The sequence below is a fragment of the Pieris napi genome, chromosome 20 (genome assembly GCF_905475465.1).
Source record: "Pieris napi chromosome 20, ilPieNapi1.2, whole genome shotgun sequence".
Taxonomy (NCBI): domain Eukaryota; kingdom Metazoa; phylum Arthropoda; class Insecta; order Lepidoptera; family Pieridae; genus Pieris; species Pieris napi.
The window spans coordinates 10,074,519-10,087,607 of NC_062253.1; the positions used below are offsets into that span (position 1 = coordinate 10,074,519).

Sequence of the window (13,089 nt, forward strand, 5' to 3'; positions counted from 1 at the left end):
TCTCCAGTCGCATTTTGTCCCCCGCGCGACAGTACACATGCGCAGCAATCCCCTCCACGTATCGGCCAGCGCTAGACTTAGGCCGTTTCTCCACTGCTCCGGTCCGGCAAACGTTAATTACCGATCCGATTTAGAAACTCATAACAGTACTTATGTAATTCTCCACTACTCCGGCATCCGGTTTTTAACGATCCGATAACTTGCTAGATCGGAACGCGGTGTTTTATCGGTCCAAGTATATCCAAGAGGTTATAAATTATTATTCACAGGTTTATTTATTGTTTGTTTAATTTGAAAGAATCTGGATAACCTGGACCAAACCAAATTATGTTGCTATTTATTTATATTTTTATACCATAGTATTAGTGAACTATTTATTAAGTAGATTATAATATTTTAAGATAGACAATATTAAAAAGTAATAAACTTGCCAGGGCAATAAAATATTTAGAATTTAGAACGTTTTAATAGTTTTAATAAAATAAAGTATATGGGTTTAAGTTAATATAGGTGTTGCATGATAAATATACAAGTATCGATTATTGTCGGATCGGATATAGTGGAGAAGCGCAATCCGGCTTTCCGATATTTTTCTCATGACTCATTCCGGTATCCGACGCCGGACCGGAGCAGTGGAGAAAGGGCCTTACGTGCCGCTGGTTATAACAGACGTTAAAGTTCATACGTGTCTGTCAAATTTTAACGAACGTAAGTTACGATAGCAAATGGTTTGAAACAACCCACCCTTAGTATACTAAGGTATATACTACTACTACTGGTATATAAAGAAGAATACAATAGTTTTATTGAATTTTCAGATTTCCAGAAAAACAAATCAAGAATGTTGTATATCATAAAGCATTAGAATTCTTTTAATAAAGACTTTGTTCCCGAAATATTTTTTAGTTAATTATACCAATTCGAAATCAATATTCATAGTTAAAACAGGACAACGTCTGTCGGGTCCGCTAGTCTTATATATATTTGTAATGCGCTTAAGATTTCGAAACTCATCATTAAATAATGAACTGTGTATCACTATGAATAAAATAAATAAGAAAATCAGTACAGTAGAAAAAAATATTTATTGTCAATGCCTCCTCCTCTGCTCTCTAAACTCTTTAAGCCACTTGTCTATATTCTGTCTATGGATGGTACGTGCCATTTGTACTGTTGCTGGATCATATGGTGTACTTGGCATAAGGTCTAGGTGATGCGCGCCATCAATTATCACAACGGTCGTAACGGATTTGCTGATGCTGTTCAAAATTCCACCTGGAAAAAACGATTATTACAATCCTCAAGATTCAGTTTAAACTTGGTGTTGTAAATGATTTCTCTTATATCGTCCCATAATTCTAATTTATAATTACCGTCTAAACTCTTTATAACGTCATTCGTTATAGCGAAAACCTCACCATAACATAATTTTTGGGTTAAATTTGCTAGGTTTAACACAAAACCCATACATTACTACACTCTTTATAACGCAACGGCCATTCTCTATTACGAAGAAATATTTTCATATTTAGATATCAACAATATACTTATGTGTAATTGTTTTTAATATCAGATTACAATACTATCCTATTGAGGAGGCAAAATTTCTAAGAAAGACACATGAGGTCATAAACAGCCGTCTCGCCTTTGTTATTGTTAATTGCATTAACACGTGTGCCATTATTCTTAGATTACATTGCCTGTCATAGCAAAACACGTCAGGCAAAGTTAACAGAATACTTATATGTTTTTAGAATAATTTACCGATTAATTGTAATAAAATTAAAAATGTAATTGGTATTTTTTTCATCTTCCCTCCATATAACGAAATCTGTCTCTATAACGATAAAAATGCTCGGTCCCTTGAAATTCTTTATAAAGAGTTTACACTGTATTAAAAATACTAGCGATTTAGGATAGTCTCACTTTGGGTTTTCTCATACAAACACCGTGAAGTGAAAACAAAAATATTGCAAATCACTATTATTAACCTATTTGTAGGTCTCTAAAAACCAACTGTTTTCGGAATAACATAATGAAGTACCTCCAACCCATGGGTCCAGTAAACCATTACTAAAGACAATATTAGACGCAGCGTGTAGTCTGTCGCCTCCATACTGGATCCTCGCAGCTTCAGGCCGAGGGTATACGTTATATTTCGTGTGACAATCCTCTGCATATTTCGTATAGTTCCATGATGAGGCCTCAAACATATCATCCCTTCCTGTTGTGCACATAGGCATTATCATTTCGGTGCAGGCCTGTAAGAATAAAGTAATTTAAGTCAAATCTATTCCTGTACACTTATTTGTAATTTTTACGTTACAGAATGCGCGCAAATTTTTAGTGTATGACTATATATATATTCTTTTGTATTCACATAGAAACGCAATTGCGCCTTATTTTTTCCCAGTACTCGTATAAGCGATTGATACCATTATAAAACAACATTTAAAGCCTGTATTCTAGGTTTTATAAAATAAAATAATATAATGAAAAAAATTAAAAAATCTTACATATATTATGTCAAGCGACAAATTAAACATCGTCGATCAGACGGCAAAGAAGAAAAATAAAATATAAAAAGAGATATATATTACTAGCTGTTCCCTAACACGCTTCGCTATGGCACATTATGTTTGAATTGTTGAGAAATGACAAACAAAACAAAGGAAACATTTCATATAAGTTTAATTTTACAATACTTGTGAAAAAAAAAATGAAAAAAAAAAAATAGATAAAAACGATCCTTGATGCGGATTATATATCTGATGCTAAAATTTTAAAAATCGGTGCAAAATTTTTGAGTTTTTGTAGCATACACAAACCAACATAACATTTATATATATAGATGAATGGATAAGAAAATAGAAAAAATACAGTAAGTACCTGATAATCCCACCCACTTGCGTCAAGGTTTCCATAGTCACTCCCCTTCTTGTAGTCCACGCAAGAACTCTTTCCGTCATAATTTGTAAATACTTGCAATACTTTCCCGATTCCCTGAATAAAATATTAGGTTATCAAAAATGTATAAAAAAAGCTGCAAAGGTACATGGTTCTGGATTTATTCTAAAGATAACAATTGTAAGATGAAATGGTCAGGTCCGATATTATTTATCCGGCTATCGAACTTAAGACCTTTTCATAGATTATGTTGATCATAGACTATGAACTCAAATTATACCTACTTCAAGTAACTTATCGCCATCAAGAGTCCCATTTAAATACTGACAGACGACTCGAACTGGCCTAGCTGGTAGGGAGACGAGAAAATCCGAGGGGAATGGGTAATTCACCATCGCCAAGGTCTCATACATGGATTGAAGGAATTCAACTAATACGTCAATGTCTTTGCCATCTTTGATTGGGTCACAAAGTTTCCAATTCTTGTGTAGCCACTCACTAGATGTCGCGTTTGTTGCATACTTTCTGCAAAAGTAAAATACTACGTAACTGTAAGTAACTAATACAATGTAGAGGTTCATAGTGAACCAAGATCCATAGTGAACCAAGATCCATAGCGAACCAAGATCCATAGTGAACCAAGATCCATAGTGAACCAAGATCCATAGTGAACCAAGATCCATAGTGAACCAAGATCAATAGCGAACCAAGATCCATAGTGATCCAAGATCCATAGTGAACCAAGATCCATAGCGAACCAAGATCCATAGTGAACCAAGATCCATAGTGAACCAAGATCCATAGTGAACCAAGATCCATAGCGAACCAAGATCCATAGTGAACCAAGATCCATAGTGAACCAAGATCCATAGTGAACCAAGATCCATAGTGAACCAAGTTCATAGTGGTTTAATAATACAGGAATTTCTTACCTGATCAACGACCACGACTGCTTGATATTCTCGACGCACTTAGCATTAGCCACTTTGAAGCTGGAAGTGACAATTCTATCGAAAACATCGCAAGGCACCATGCCTGGATACATGTGTACTGGGGCTGAGGCAGCAATAGCACCCGTTATTATGTGAGGATATTTAATCCTAAAGTAGGCGGCCAGCATTCCACCATACGAGCCTAGAAATATTTAAGTAATCAACAACCAAAAAATAATATTATGTGTCTATATTAAAATCAATCAATGTAGTCTGTGTATATTAGTATAAAATACGTAGTCTGTGCATCGCTTTTCTTCATGTAAATTCTAATGGAAATGTTATAAATTATATTAAGGGCCTGATCGACGGACGAGTAAGACCGCGGTTTTATGGCTCGTCGGTAAAGCTCGCCGGTGTATCATTGCAAAACCACGGTTTTAAATACCGCCGAGCCTGGCTCGCGGCTCGTCGTCGTGCTATATTTTTTACTCGGCTCGCCATGCAAAACCGCGTGTCGGAAAGAGAACAAGACATGTTTGCGACTGTTTTGCTTGCTAATCGGTCAGCACCAACGAGCCGCGAGCCAGGTTCGTCGGTATTTAAAACCACGGTCTTACTCGCCCGTCGATCATAGGCTTAATTGGTATCTTATTTATGCCATTTATTATTAAAGTATGTCTTTAATATTTCTCTTAAAGAACTTTACCCCTCAAGACTTATACTAACAAAGGTTGTATCAAATGACAGTCTCTCTTCATTTAAAATTGGAGCTAATATAAAATGTTTAAGGTAATAATAATTGATTAACTATTAATATGAAACACTTAGGGCCTAAAAAATGTGGCGAAATTTTTTTCTAATTGTTTTCCGCCATAATATTGGAAAACTGGTAACAAATGTAAATTAAGAGCGAATTAATTTAATATTGATGTTTATTGAGTTTATAATATGTTACCTTATAATGATATTTTTATTTGATAGATATGTTGATACACTGCGCTAATAATTAATATGAATTGTCTTACCACCGAACGCAACAACAGGATATCTAGGATGCATAGATTCGCCTTGCAGGAAGTCAATCAAGTCTGCATAATCGGCGAGCGCCTGCGCAGCTGTCAGATACCCAATGTGCTCATTATCCAGAGATTTATTACCGAATGGCATTGAGGTCCCATAGTACCTGTAATCATAACATTAAAATTACTGTAGTAACTACTACGAATATTTAGTAGATTTATCAAGTTTGAATATTACATTTATTTATTTCATAAAATGCATATAAAATCTTTCAATCGATAATTTTCCTCAACCCAAAGAGCCCAACACGGCCACAATGGATTCAATTTGTTGTGTCCCTGTTCTATAAAAAAAAAAAAAAATCTTGTACTTCGCTCGTTTTGTAAAGAAAAACATATTATATGTGTAACGACGCCAACGAAGCTCCAATCAGTACGTTGACGTCGCACCTTGAATGGTTAGCACCAATTCCACCAATTAGAAACCATTCAAGATTAAGCTTATATAAAACTTCTTGACCTTAGCCACTAAGGCCTTCTTCAGTGGTTAGACTGGTTGATATAGTTCACTCCACATATATTAGTATACAATCAATTAACATACTAACCTATGCTCTGCAAACACAAGTTTGGCGCGATAGTGAGCGGCGATCTCCCACATGAAGCCGGTGTGTTTTGCGAACAACTCTATTTGACCCTGCACAACAATTACCACTTTATTTAAAATGTACGTCATAGTAGATTCGTGAATATAGTTATGTTTAAATGGACTCTTGGGCTACATAAATAAATATATAAGGAACTAGCGGATCCGACAAACAATGTCCTGTACACGTCTTATATACAAAAAAAAAATCTAATCGAACACACAAAAAATTTCATTTAAATCTGTCCAGCCATTTAAGAGTTTAATTACGAACACATGCACAGAAGCTTTATATATATACCTGCTGTTTGTTTGCTGTATTGATAAATAGATACTGACTGCAGCGCTATCAGCCGGGCTAATTTTATTTTTTAGATTCACTAAACCACACAGGGCGCCACCCAAACGCATGGAAAAAAATTCATTCAAATCGATACAGTCGTTTAAGAGGAGTTCAGTGACAAACAGACGTTCAGTATAATTATATATATAAAGATATTGGAAGACGATTACTAAATACAACAGCCAATAAACTAAATAATAAATAACTTCGCGAGCTTTCTGGTATTGACTTATTATAACGTGACCGATTTCTTTTCCACAATTAGAAACAGGGAAATTTGGATAATAAAACAGATTTTTGTAGATTCCGACTCGATTTATAGGGTACTTGTGTTTTATTTAGCAACTTAGACGAAATGTATGCTTGTAGGGTAAAAACTATCTAACTACTGGACCGATAAATAACGCGTAAGAAAGACATTATTATATGCCACTTATATTTAAAAAAATAAATGTCTAGCCGCGGGAAGCCGTGACAATAGTATTATGTAACTTGCTCGCTTTATTGTATTATATTAAGGCCGATTTACATTATCTTAGTGTTTAGGAGAGTGCTTTAGGATAGCATTTTAGTTGAAACATGTAAACGCTACTTGCTTTAGTAAACGCTACGCTAAAGAACTTGCCTTTCAAGTTGTACTAAAGCACTCTCCTAAACACTAAGATAATGTAAATCGGCCTTTAGAAGCCGTAGGTAGGTATATGTTGACATAACAGAAGATAAGTTTAAGTAGATAGCAATAGATGTTATTATTGTGATAGGTCACTGACCGCAATATATAGACAAAATTAAATTGGTACCAAAAATAAAAAAATTAAGGCTATTTCGTAGTGCTAATAAGTTGGAGTGTCAATTTTTATAATGTCCAAGGCCCCAACGCCAAGTTGTCAGATTTTGTGCATTGTAAAATATATCTTAACTCACAAGTCATAAGGACGGTATTTCAAAGAAGAATAACAATAAAACAGTACAGTATTGATGGAACGGACAATTCTGCCTACCTACAAGATTCATGCATTGATAAATATCATAAACAGCTTTCAAAGTCGTTCCTTAATACTTTAAGGTTAATGCAATGTTTAATTTTAAGCCAAAAAAGCCCTCTCACTGTCCTATTCTTATCTATACTAATATTATAAAGACAGGTTTGATTTTTTGTTGGTTTGAAATGAATAGGCTCCGAAACTAATGGACCGATTTCGAAAATTGTTTTACCGTTGGCAAGCTACACTATTCCCGAGTGACATAGGCTATGTTTTTATTTTCAAAAAAATAGGGATGCTTACTAAAACTTGAATAATCTAACCCAAGGTGTAAAAAAATAAACAAAAACTACATTCAATCGTGTGCGCTGCGAAAACTATTAATGATATAACAAAATGATGTATTACAATTTTTCAGGACACATCACTATTCACTATCTATAAAAAATGTCGTACAGCATCTCTCTATCTTTTTTAGTTAAGCGTCGCACAATAAGCGTCCTTTTATTAATTATTTTTATTAAAATACCACCGCTAGAAAAGGCTCTTTATTCGTACCTAGGTATTGATCCTTGTCAAAATAATTACCAACGTTTCACATAAGCTACAATTTAATGGCAAAACCACCAAAAAAGCAAGGTGGATTGGTGTTCTCCTGCCTTTTCTCTTGAATAGTTTACTACTATGTAATATAACAAAAATCTTAGCCACAGCAACGCTTGGCCGAGTCTACTAGTCTTCTTCTATATATATATAATGAAAATGGTCTTCGTTTGAGGCTCAATCACGCCTAAACCACTGATCGTATCGACATGAAACTACCACCATTCGATGCGGACTTCACCGCGGAAACATTCGGGGAGGCTTCCTAGAACCTCTAAACGTCAACATCTGTTAAAAACTCGATTTTCGAAATATTTCAATTTTCTTAGCGGGAAGTTAAAAAGAAGAATAATAAAAATATGAAAAATAAAATAATGAAACATAACATTTATTTTAATTCGTCCAGCAAAGCGGGCGCGAAACGGCTAGTCTTACATAAATCTATTGTATATTCCAAAAACGTCTCCAAGTATTTACGTTCCTATTTTAAATTGAATAACATTACCTCATTTCCGGTGTAAAAAAATATCGGTCCCGAACTGCTGTCCCAATGCTCATCGTTCACCAAGTACTTAATATTAAACGTTTCGTTCCTTTGATAACCGAAATGATCGAGAGGTACTTTGAAGAGTTTCGTCTCATATTTATATTCACAGTAAACACTCCCAATGCACAGGAAAAGAAAATATTTCCACATTGTACGTCCGTCTTCAGCAAAGATGCAAAAACTAATAAGTTATATCCGCTTATATGACAATGTACAATCACAGACAGATGTTGACTTAATATTTGATATTACTTTTGTACTCAAGGTGTATTCAAAATCATACCTAATTTATGAATCTCTGATATTTGCATATTTAATTTTCTATATAATTCATTGCCATTGCGGTGTCTGAGCATATGGCATACTTTTTAACGTTGTGGATAATAAAAAAATCAGCTAGCTATTATTGCTATAAGAAATGTGAATAATAAGCATATCTTTATATTTATAATTCTACTATATGGACCAAATTGAATGAAATTTTTTCTATGCGTTTAGGAAACGCCCTGGATGGTTTAGATTCACAAATCAGCCCGGTAGATGGTATCTAGGTTATTTATCTATGCAGCAAATAAACAGCGGGTATATATATAAATCTTCTGTGCATGTGCTCGTAATTAAACTCCTAAATGGCTGGACAGATTTTGATGAAATTTTGTTTTGTGTTCTAATAGAGTCAAGACTGATTTAAATTATTTGATATTTTTTGTATGTAAGACGTGTGTACAGGACAACGTCTGTGGGATCCGCTAGTTTTAGTGGCTACATTTTTAACATTCTGAAAAACTCTAAAGTCCAAATTAAAATCGTATCTCCAATCACATCTTGTTTTGAGCTCTATACAAAAAATGGCATGACAGGTATATTAGATGTAAAAGAAAACTGACTTTAAATTTGCATTTAAAATACATCTATCAATTAACAAACTAGTCTTGAATCATCATTAAGTCTTAATTGCTAAATGTGTTGACATTTGTGGTTATTAGTTCTCAGTTTAATTAGATTTTTTAAATACCTGCATTTTGTACGCGACAGTACAAGTCTTATCATTGACATTTGAACTTCGCATACACAGGATGGACCTAATACGAAATACGATAACTTTGCTTTTGTGGCTCGTTACTATTGCAATTGTTTACAGACTCTTTCCTAAAATATAACTAGCTTATAGTTGCGTAAGTAATAATCAGTGGCATTACAACCTTTTTAGGTCTGGGCCTCAAATTTCTGTATTTGTTTCATGATCATATTTTGTCAACTAATAGGCAAGTAGGTGATCAGCCATCTGTACCTGACACACGCCGTCGACTTTTTGGGTCTAAGGCAAGCCGGTTTCCTCACGATGTTTTCCTTCACCGTTCGAGCAAATGTTAAAAGCGCACATAGAAAGAAAGTCCATTGGTGCACAGCCGGGGATCGAACCTACGACCTCAGGGATGAGAGTCGCACGCTGAAGCCACTTGGCCAACACTGCTCAGTTCCGTAAGTATTTTATGATATTTAAATAATTATAAAACACCTTTAACCTTCTCGATTGTTTAATTGGTTTTATTAGTAATATTTGAGTGATGCGCGTACATAAAAATATGAAAATTATTTTACATACTTTGTGGAATTCTGATGTTATCTATCACGTTTTCATATATATATATTTTCTATATTGTCGTCAGAGGTATTAAATAACTTATGTACTTATATGTATAACTTAAGTATATAGTATTGGTAACTATGATGATTCAGTACTACTTATTTCTAGCTCTACTTATATCTATTTCTTAGTTGTAAATTTATAATAATACATAACTTTAATCCGGTTAAAAAGTTTTTTCTTTAAATGTGTAAAGGTTATGTCAATCAAAGACAATACTACTTCTTTCTTTTAACATAATATATTAACATATATTTACAGCTAATTTTAGAAAGATGTCGCTTGACGTATTGTTCGCTACCAATAGCATGCCAATACCAGTTCAGCTTCATACGCGCACCACCAAATTCGGCACCATTTTTCCATAAACACTGGCACCGACCAATTTGTCTACTCCACTTCCGTCCGTATAGATGCACCAGCAGTAATGATATGCTGGTGCTCTATTCTAGGACCGTGATTTCAACGGCTGATCGCGTGGCGGGTTGCGGACAATACTACGCTGTTATCGTGACCTGCCGCGAGCGATTGCTGGTGGCGCCGTGGGGTTTTAGTGGGTATGCACAGCAGCGAGTCCCACAGATTCCTTCACCACGAGGCAACCGTGCCGTTGGAGGGTATGCGTAACGCATTTCTCCACTAAAAAATATAATCTATTCTAGGACGGTTTCTGTATAGCCTATTAATTTGATATCAGGTTCTTAGGAGGTTGGTCAATTTCATATATTATATTGTAGGTATCAAAATGCATAGTATATGTCGGAGATTGAACGCGCCATAATAATTGTGTCCGGACACCACGATGAATTGTTGAAGATAATGACGTCATAAATTGGTTTGTTGGCATCAGCCATTTACTCTCGACATTAAAGTCCACTTTTTAAAGGCTTCTGATTGGTTCGGCCGCTCAACCGAACTAAGCGCTTCCGTTCCGTTCTGTTATTGCTACACACTCCCTCTAGAGGGGTGTGTTTAAGCCCGTTCGGGGCTATGCCCCCTTCGGGTGGAGTGATTTCTCGCGCCCTGCTAATACAGGGCGGTACGGAATCGAGGTTTTTTTTTCCTTTAGGTGGGGGCTGCAGCGCGCAAGGAGGCGTTGGCCTCAACTCGCTGCGCGCAGCCGATGGGGTCTATTCCGGGATGTCAAGTCCGGTGGTTTGGGGCCAAGGAGTATTCTCGACTTGGCCCTGGTGTCTCAATGGTTGGTATCGGGCAGCTACGCGGCTCGCGGTCAAGCTCCGCCGGGTGAGACCCCCGGTGGCCCCGGGGGAGGCCCAGCGAGGCGACCAGCGGTCGTAGCCGCGGTTGCTGCCCTGGTGTCACGTCCGGTGGTTGGGGTATCCGCGGAGAATAGCTCACGCGGATACCTGTACTTGTCTGGTGGCCTGGAGTGCCACGGCGCGATGTCCTTGAGGTGGGGATGTTGAGAGGCGTCCGCTCGATCGAACATCTCCTTGGTGAGCCGTGCGACGAACTCGTCGATTGACTCCATCCTCAAGTCTCGCGCTATGGTGGTGTTCCTGACGTAGCGGGGGGCCCCCACTGCGCGTCGTAGACTGATGTTCTGTACGGCGCGCAGTCTCTGGCGGTGGGTCTCCTTTGTGTAGGAGTACCACGCCGGTGCCGCATACGTCAAGTGTGGGCGCACATATAACTTGTACAGCGCGAGCTTGGTTCGGAGAGGTATGTTGCCGTAGAGTAGGGGGTAGAGCGCGCTCATCGCACCCTTGGCTCTCCCTACTGCCCTGTTGACGTGGTGCCGCATTGTGAGTCGCCGGTCTATGGTGACCCCTAAATATGTGACCGGCGTCTTCCACGGCACGTCCTGATCTAGGAATCGTAAGGGCGGCGGCAACCTACCTTGGCCAAAGGCAATAGCCTGTGTCTTGTTTGGGTTGGCGGCTAGTCTCCACTTTTCTAGCCACTCTGGCAGGAGGTCCAGAGCGCGTTGGAGTTTAACCGCAGCGTGCTTCGTGTGCAGAGATGTGGCCACGTACGCTGTATCGTCAGCGTAAAGGGCCAAGGCGCACCCTTCTGGGCACGGGACGTCGTCGGTATACGTGGCATACAAGATTGGAGACAGCACGCTGCCTTGTGGTACACCCGCCGTGATAGGTCGCGGTCTCGACGCAGCCTCTCCCGTCGCTACGAAAAACGTGCGATCAGTGAGAAAGGCGCGGAGCACGGCGACTATGCGGCGGGGCAGTGGAGATTCGGCGAGCTTCAGTACGAGGCCGTCGTGCCAGACACGGTCGAAGGCCTTTTCCATGTCCAGCATGACGGCTGCGGCCCCGTTCTTCTTGTTCAGGGCCGTGGCTGCAGTGAAGAGCACCTTCGTCAGCTGCAACGTCGTGCTGTGTTCGCCGCGGAAGCCAAACTGTTCGGGCCTTGGCTGCAGGTAAAGTTGGATCCTCTGCAGCAGCAGCCTCTCGAACAGCTTCGACTGCGTCGAGAGCAGAGTGATGGGCCGGTAGCTCTCGGGTCGGGTAGAGTCCTTCCCGGGCTTCGGTATTAGGATCACCTTGCCCTCTTTCCAGGTCTTCGGGAAGTGGAGGGTCCGGAGGATTCCCGTGAAAAGGCGCGCCAGCGCGACAATCCACCTCATCGGCAGATGGCGCAGCGCCTGGTGGGTGATGCCATCCGGTCCTGGGGCCTTCTTAAGTTGCAGTCGGCGGATCGCCTTTCGCACTTGCGACGGCGAAAAGAAGATCCCGGCTTCGTCAGGTGGGATCGGGCTCGACAACCGGGCCTCGACAGCGCTCTCTACCTCAGCCACACGCGCAGGGGATGTCGCGGTGTTCGGCGAGAATTGGCGCTGGAGGTGTTCGGCGAAGATTTCGGCCCGATCGGTGTCATTGTAAGTGATGACGCCGTTGCTGTCATACAGTGGACGCTTCGGCTCTGGAGTCCGGTAGAGACGGCGGCATAATTGGAAGAGGCGAGTAGGCTCTGTAGTGGCCTCTCCCAGTGAGTGCTCCCACGTGCGCCGCGCGTGTGTCGCCAGTTCGGCCTTGACACGTTCGGCGAGGCGGTTCAGCTGCGCCTTCAGCACTGGGCAGCGATTGCGCTGCCACTGCCTCCTGAGTGCGCGCTTCTGCTGGATCAGCTTTTGCACGTAGGGAGCGAGGTCCGGGCGTATGACCTCCGGCGGACGCGTCGTGGTAGCTTCCGCCAGAGCCGCCTGGAGTTGCCGCGTCATGGACTCCGCCATGTCGTCAACGGCGCCTGGTGTCATGTCCGGTGGGCCGGGTGCAGGGGTATCTCCAACGATGGACTCGAAGGCGTTCCAGTCGGTGACCCTGCAGGTGCGCGCAGGCGGGGATGGTGCCCCCGCGACGATGCACAGCACTGGCTGGTGGTCCGACTGGAATTCGTCCATCAGTACCTCCTGCGCCAGGTGGAGGCCTAAGCGCTTCACCAACCAGTTCCCATATATATAGCAACCAGAATTTGTAATA

At 40.0% G+C, this 13,089-nt stretch overlaps 1 protein-coding gene across 1 annotated transcript; it reads right to left on the reverse strand.

Moving 5' to 3' along the window:
* Window positions 1-1,066: 1,066 nt before the first annotated feature.
* On the reverse strand, window positions 1,067-8,169 carry LOC125059693 (lysosomal Pro-X carboxypeptidase). Its single transcript, XM_047664239.1, has 8 exons — window positions 7,942-8,169; window positions 5,470-5,558; window positions 4,868-5,025; window positions 3,840-4,041; window positions 3,192-3,432; window positions 2,890-3,003; window positions 2,045-2,261; window positions 1,067-1,275 (listed from the first exon to the last, which is right to left on the reverse strand). The coding sequence occupies exons 1-8, from the start codon at window positions 8,131-8,133 to the stop codon at window positions 1,091-1,093; spliced, it is 1,398 nt and encodes a 465-aa protein (XP_047520195.1). The 5' UTR covers window positions 8,134-8,169; the 3' UTR covers window positions 1,067-1,090.
* Between the last annotated feature and the right edge of the window lie 4,920 nt (window positions 8,170-13,089).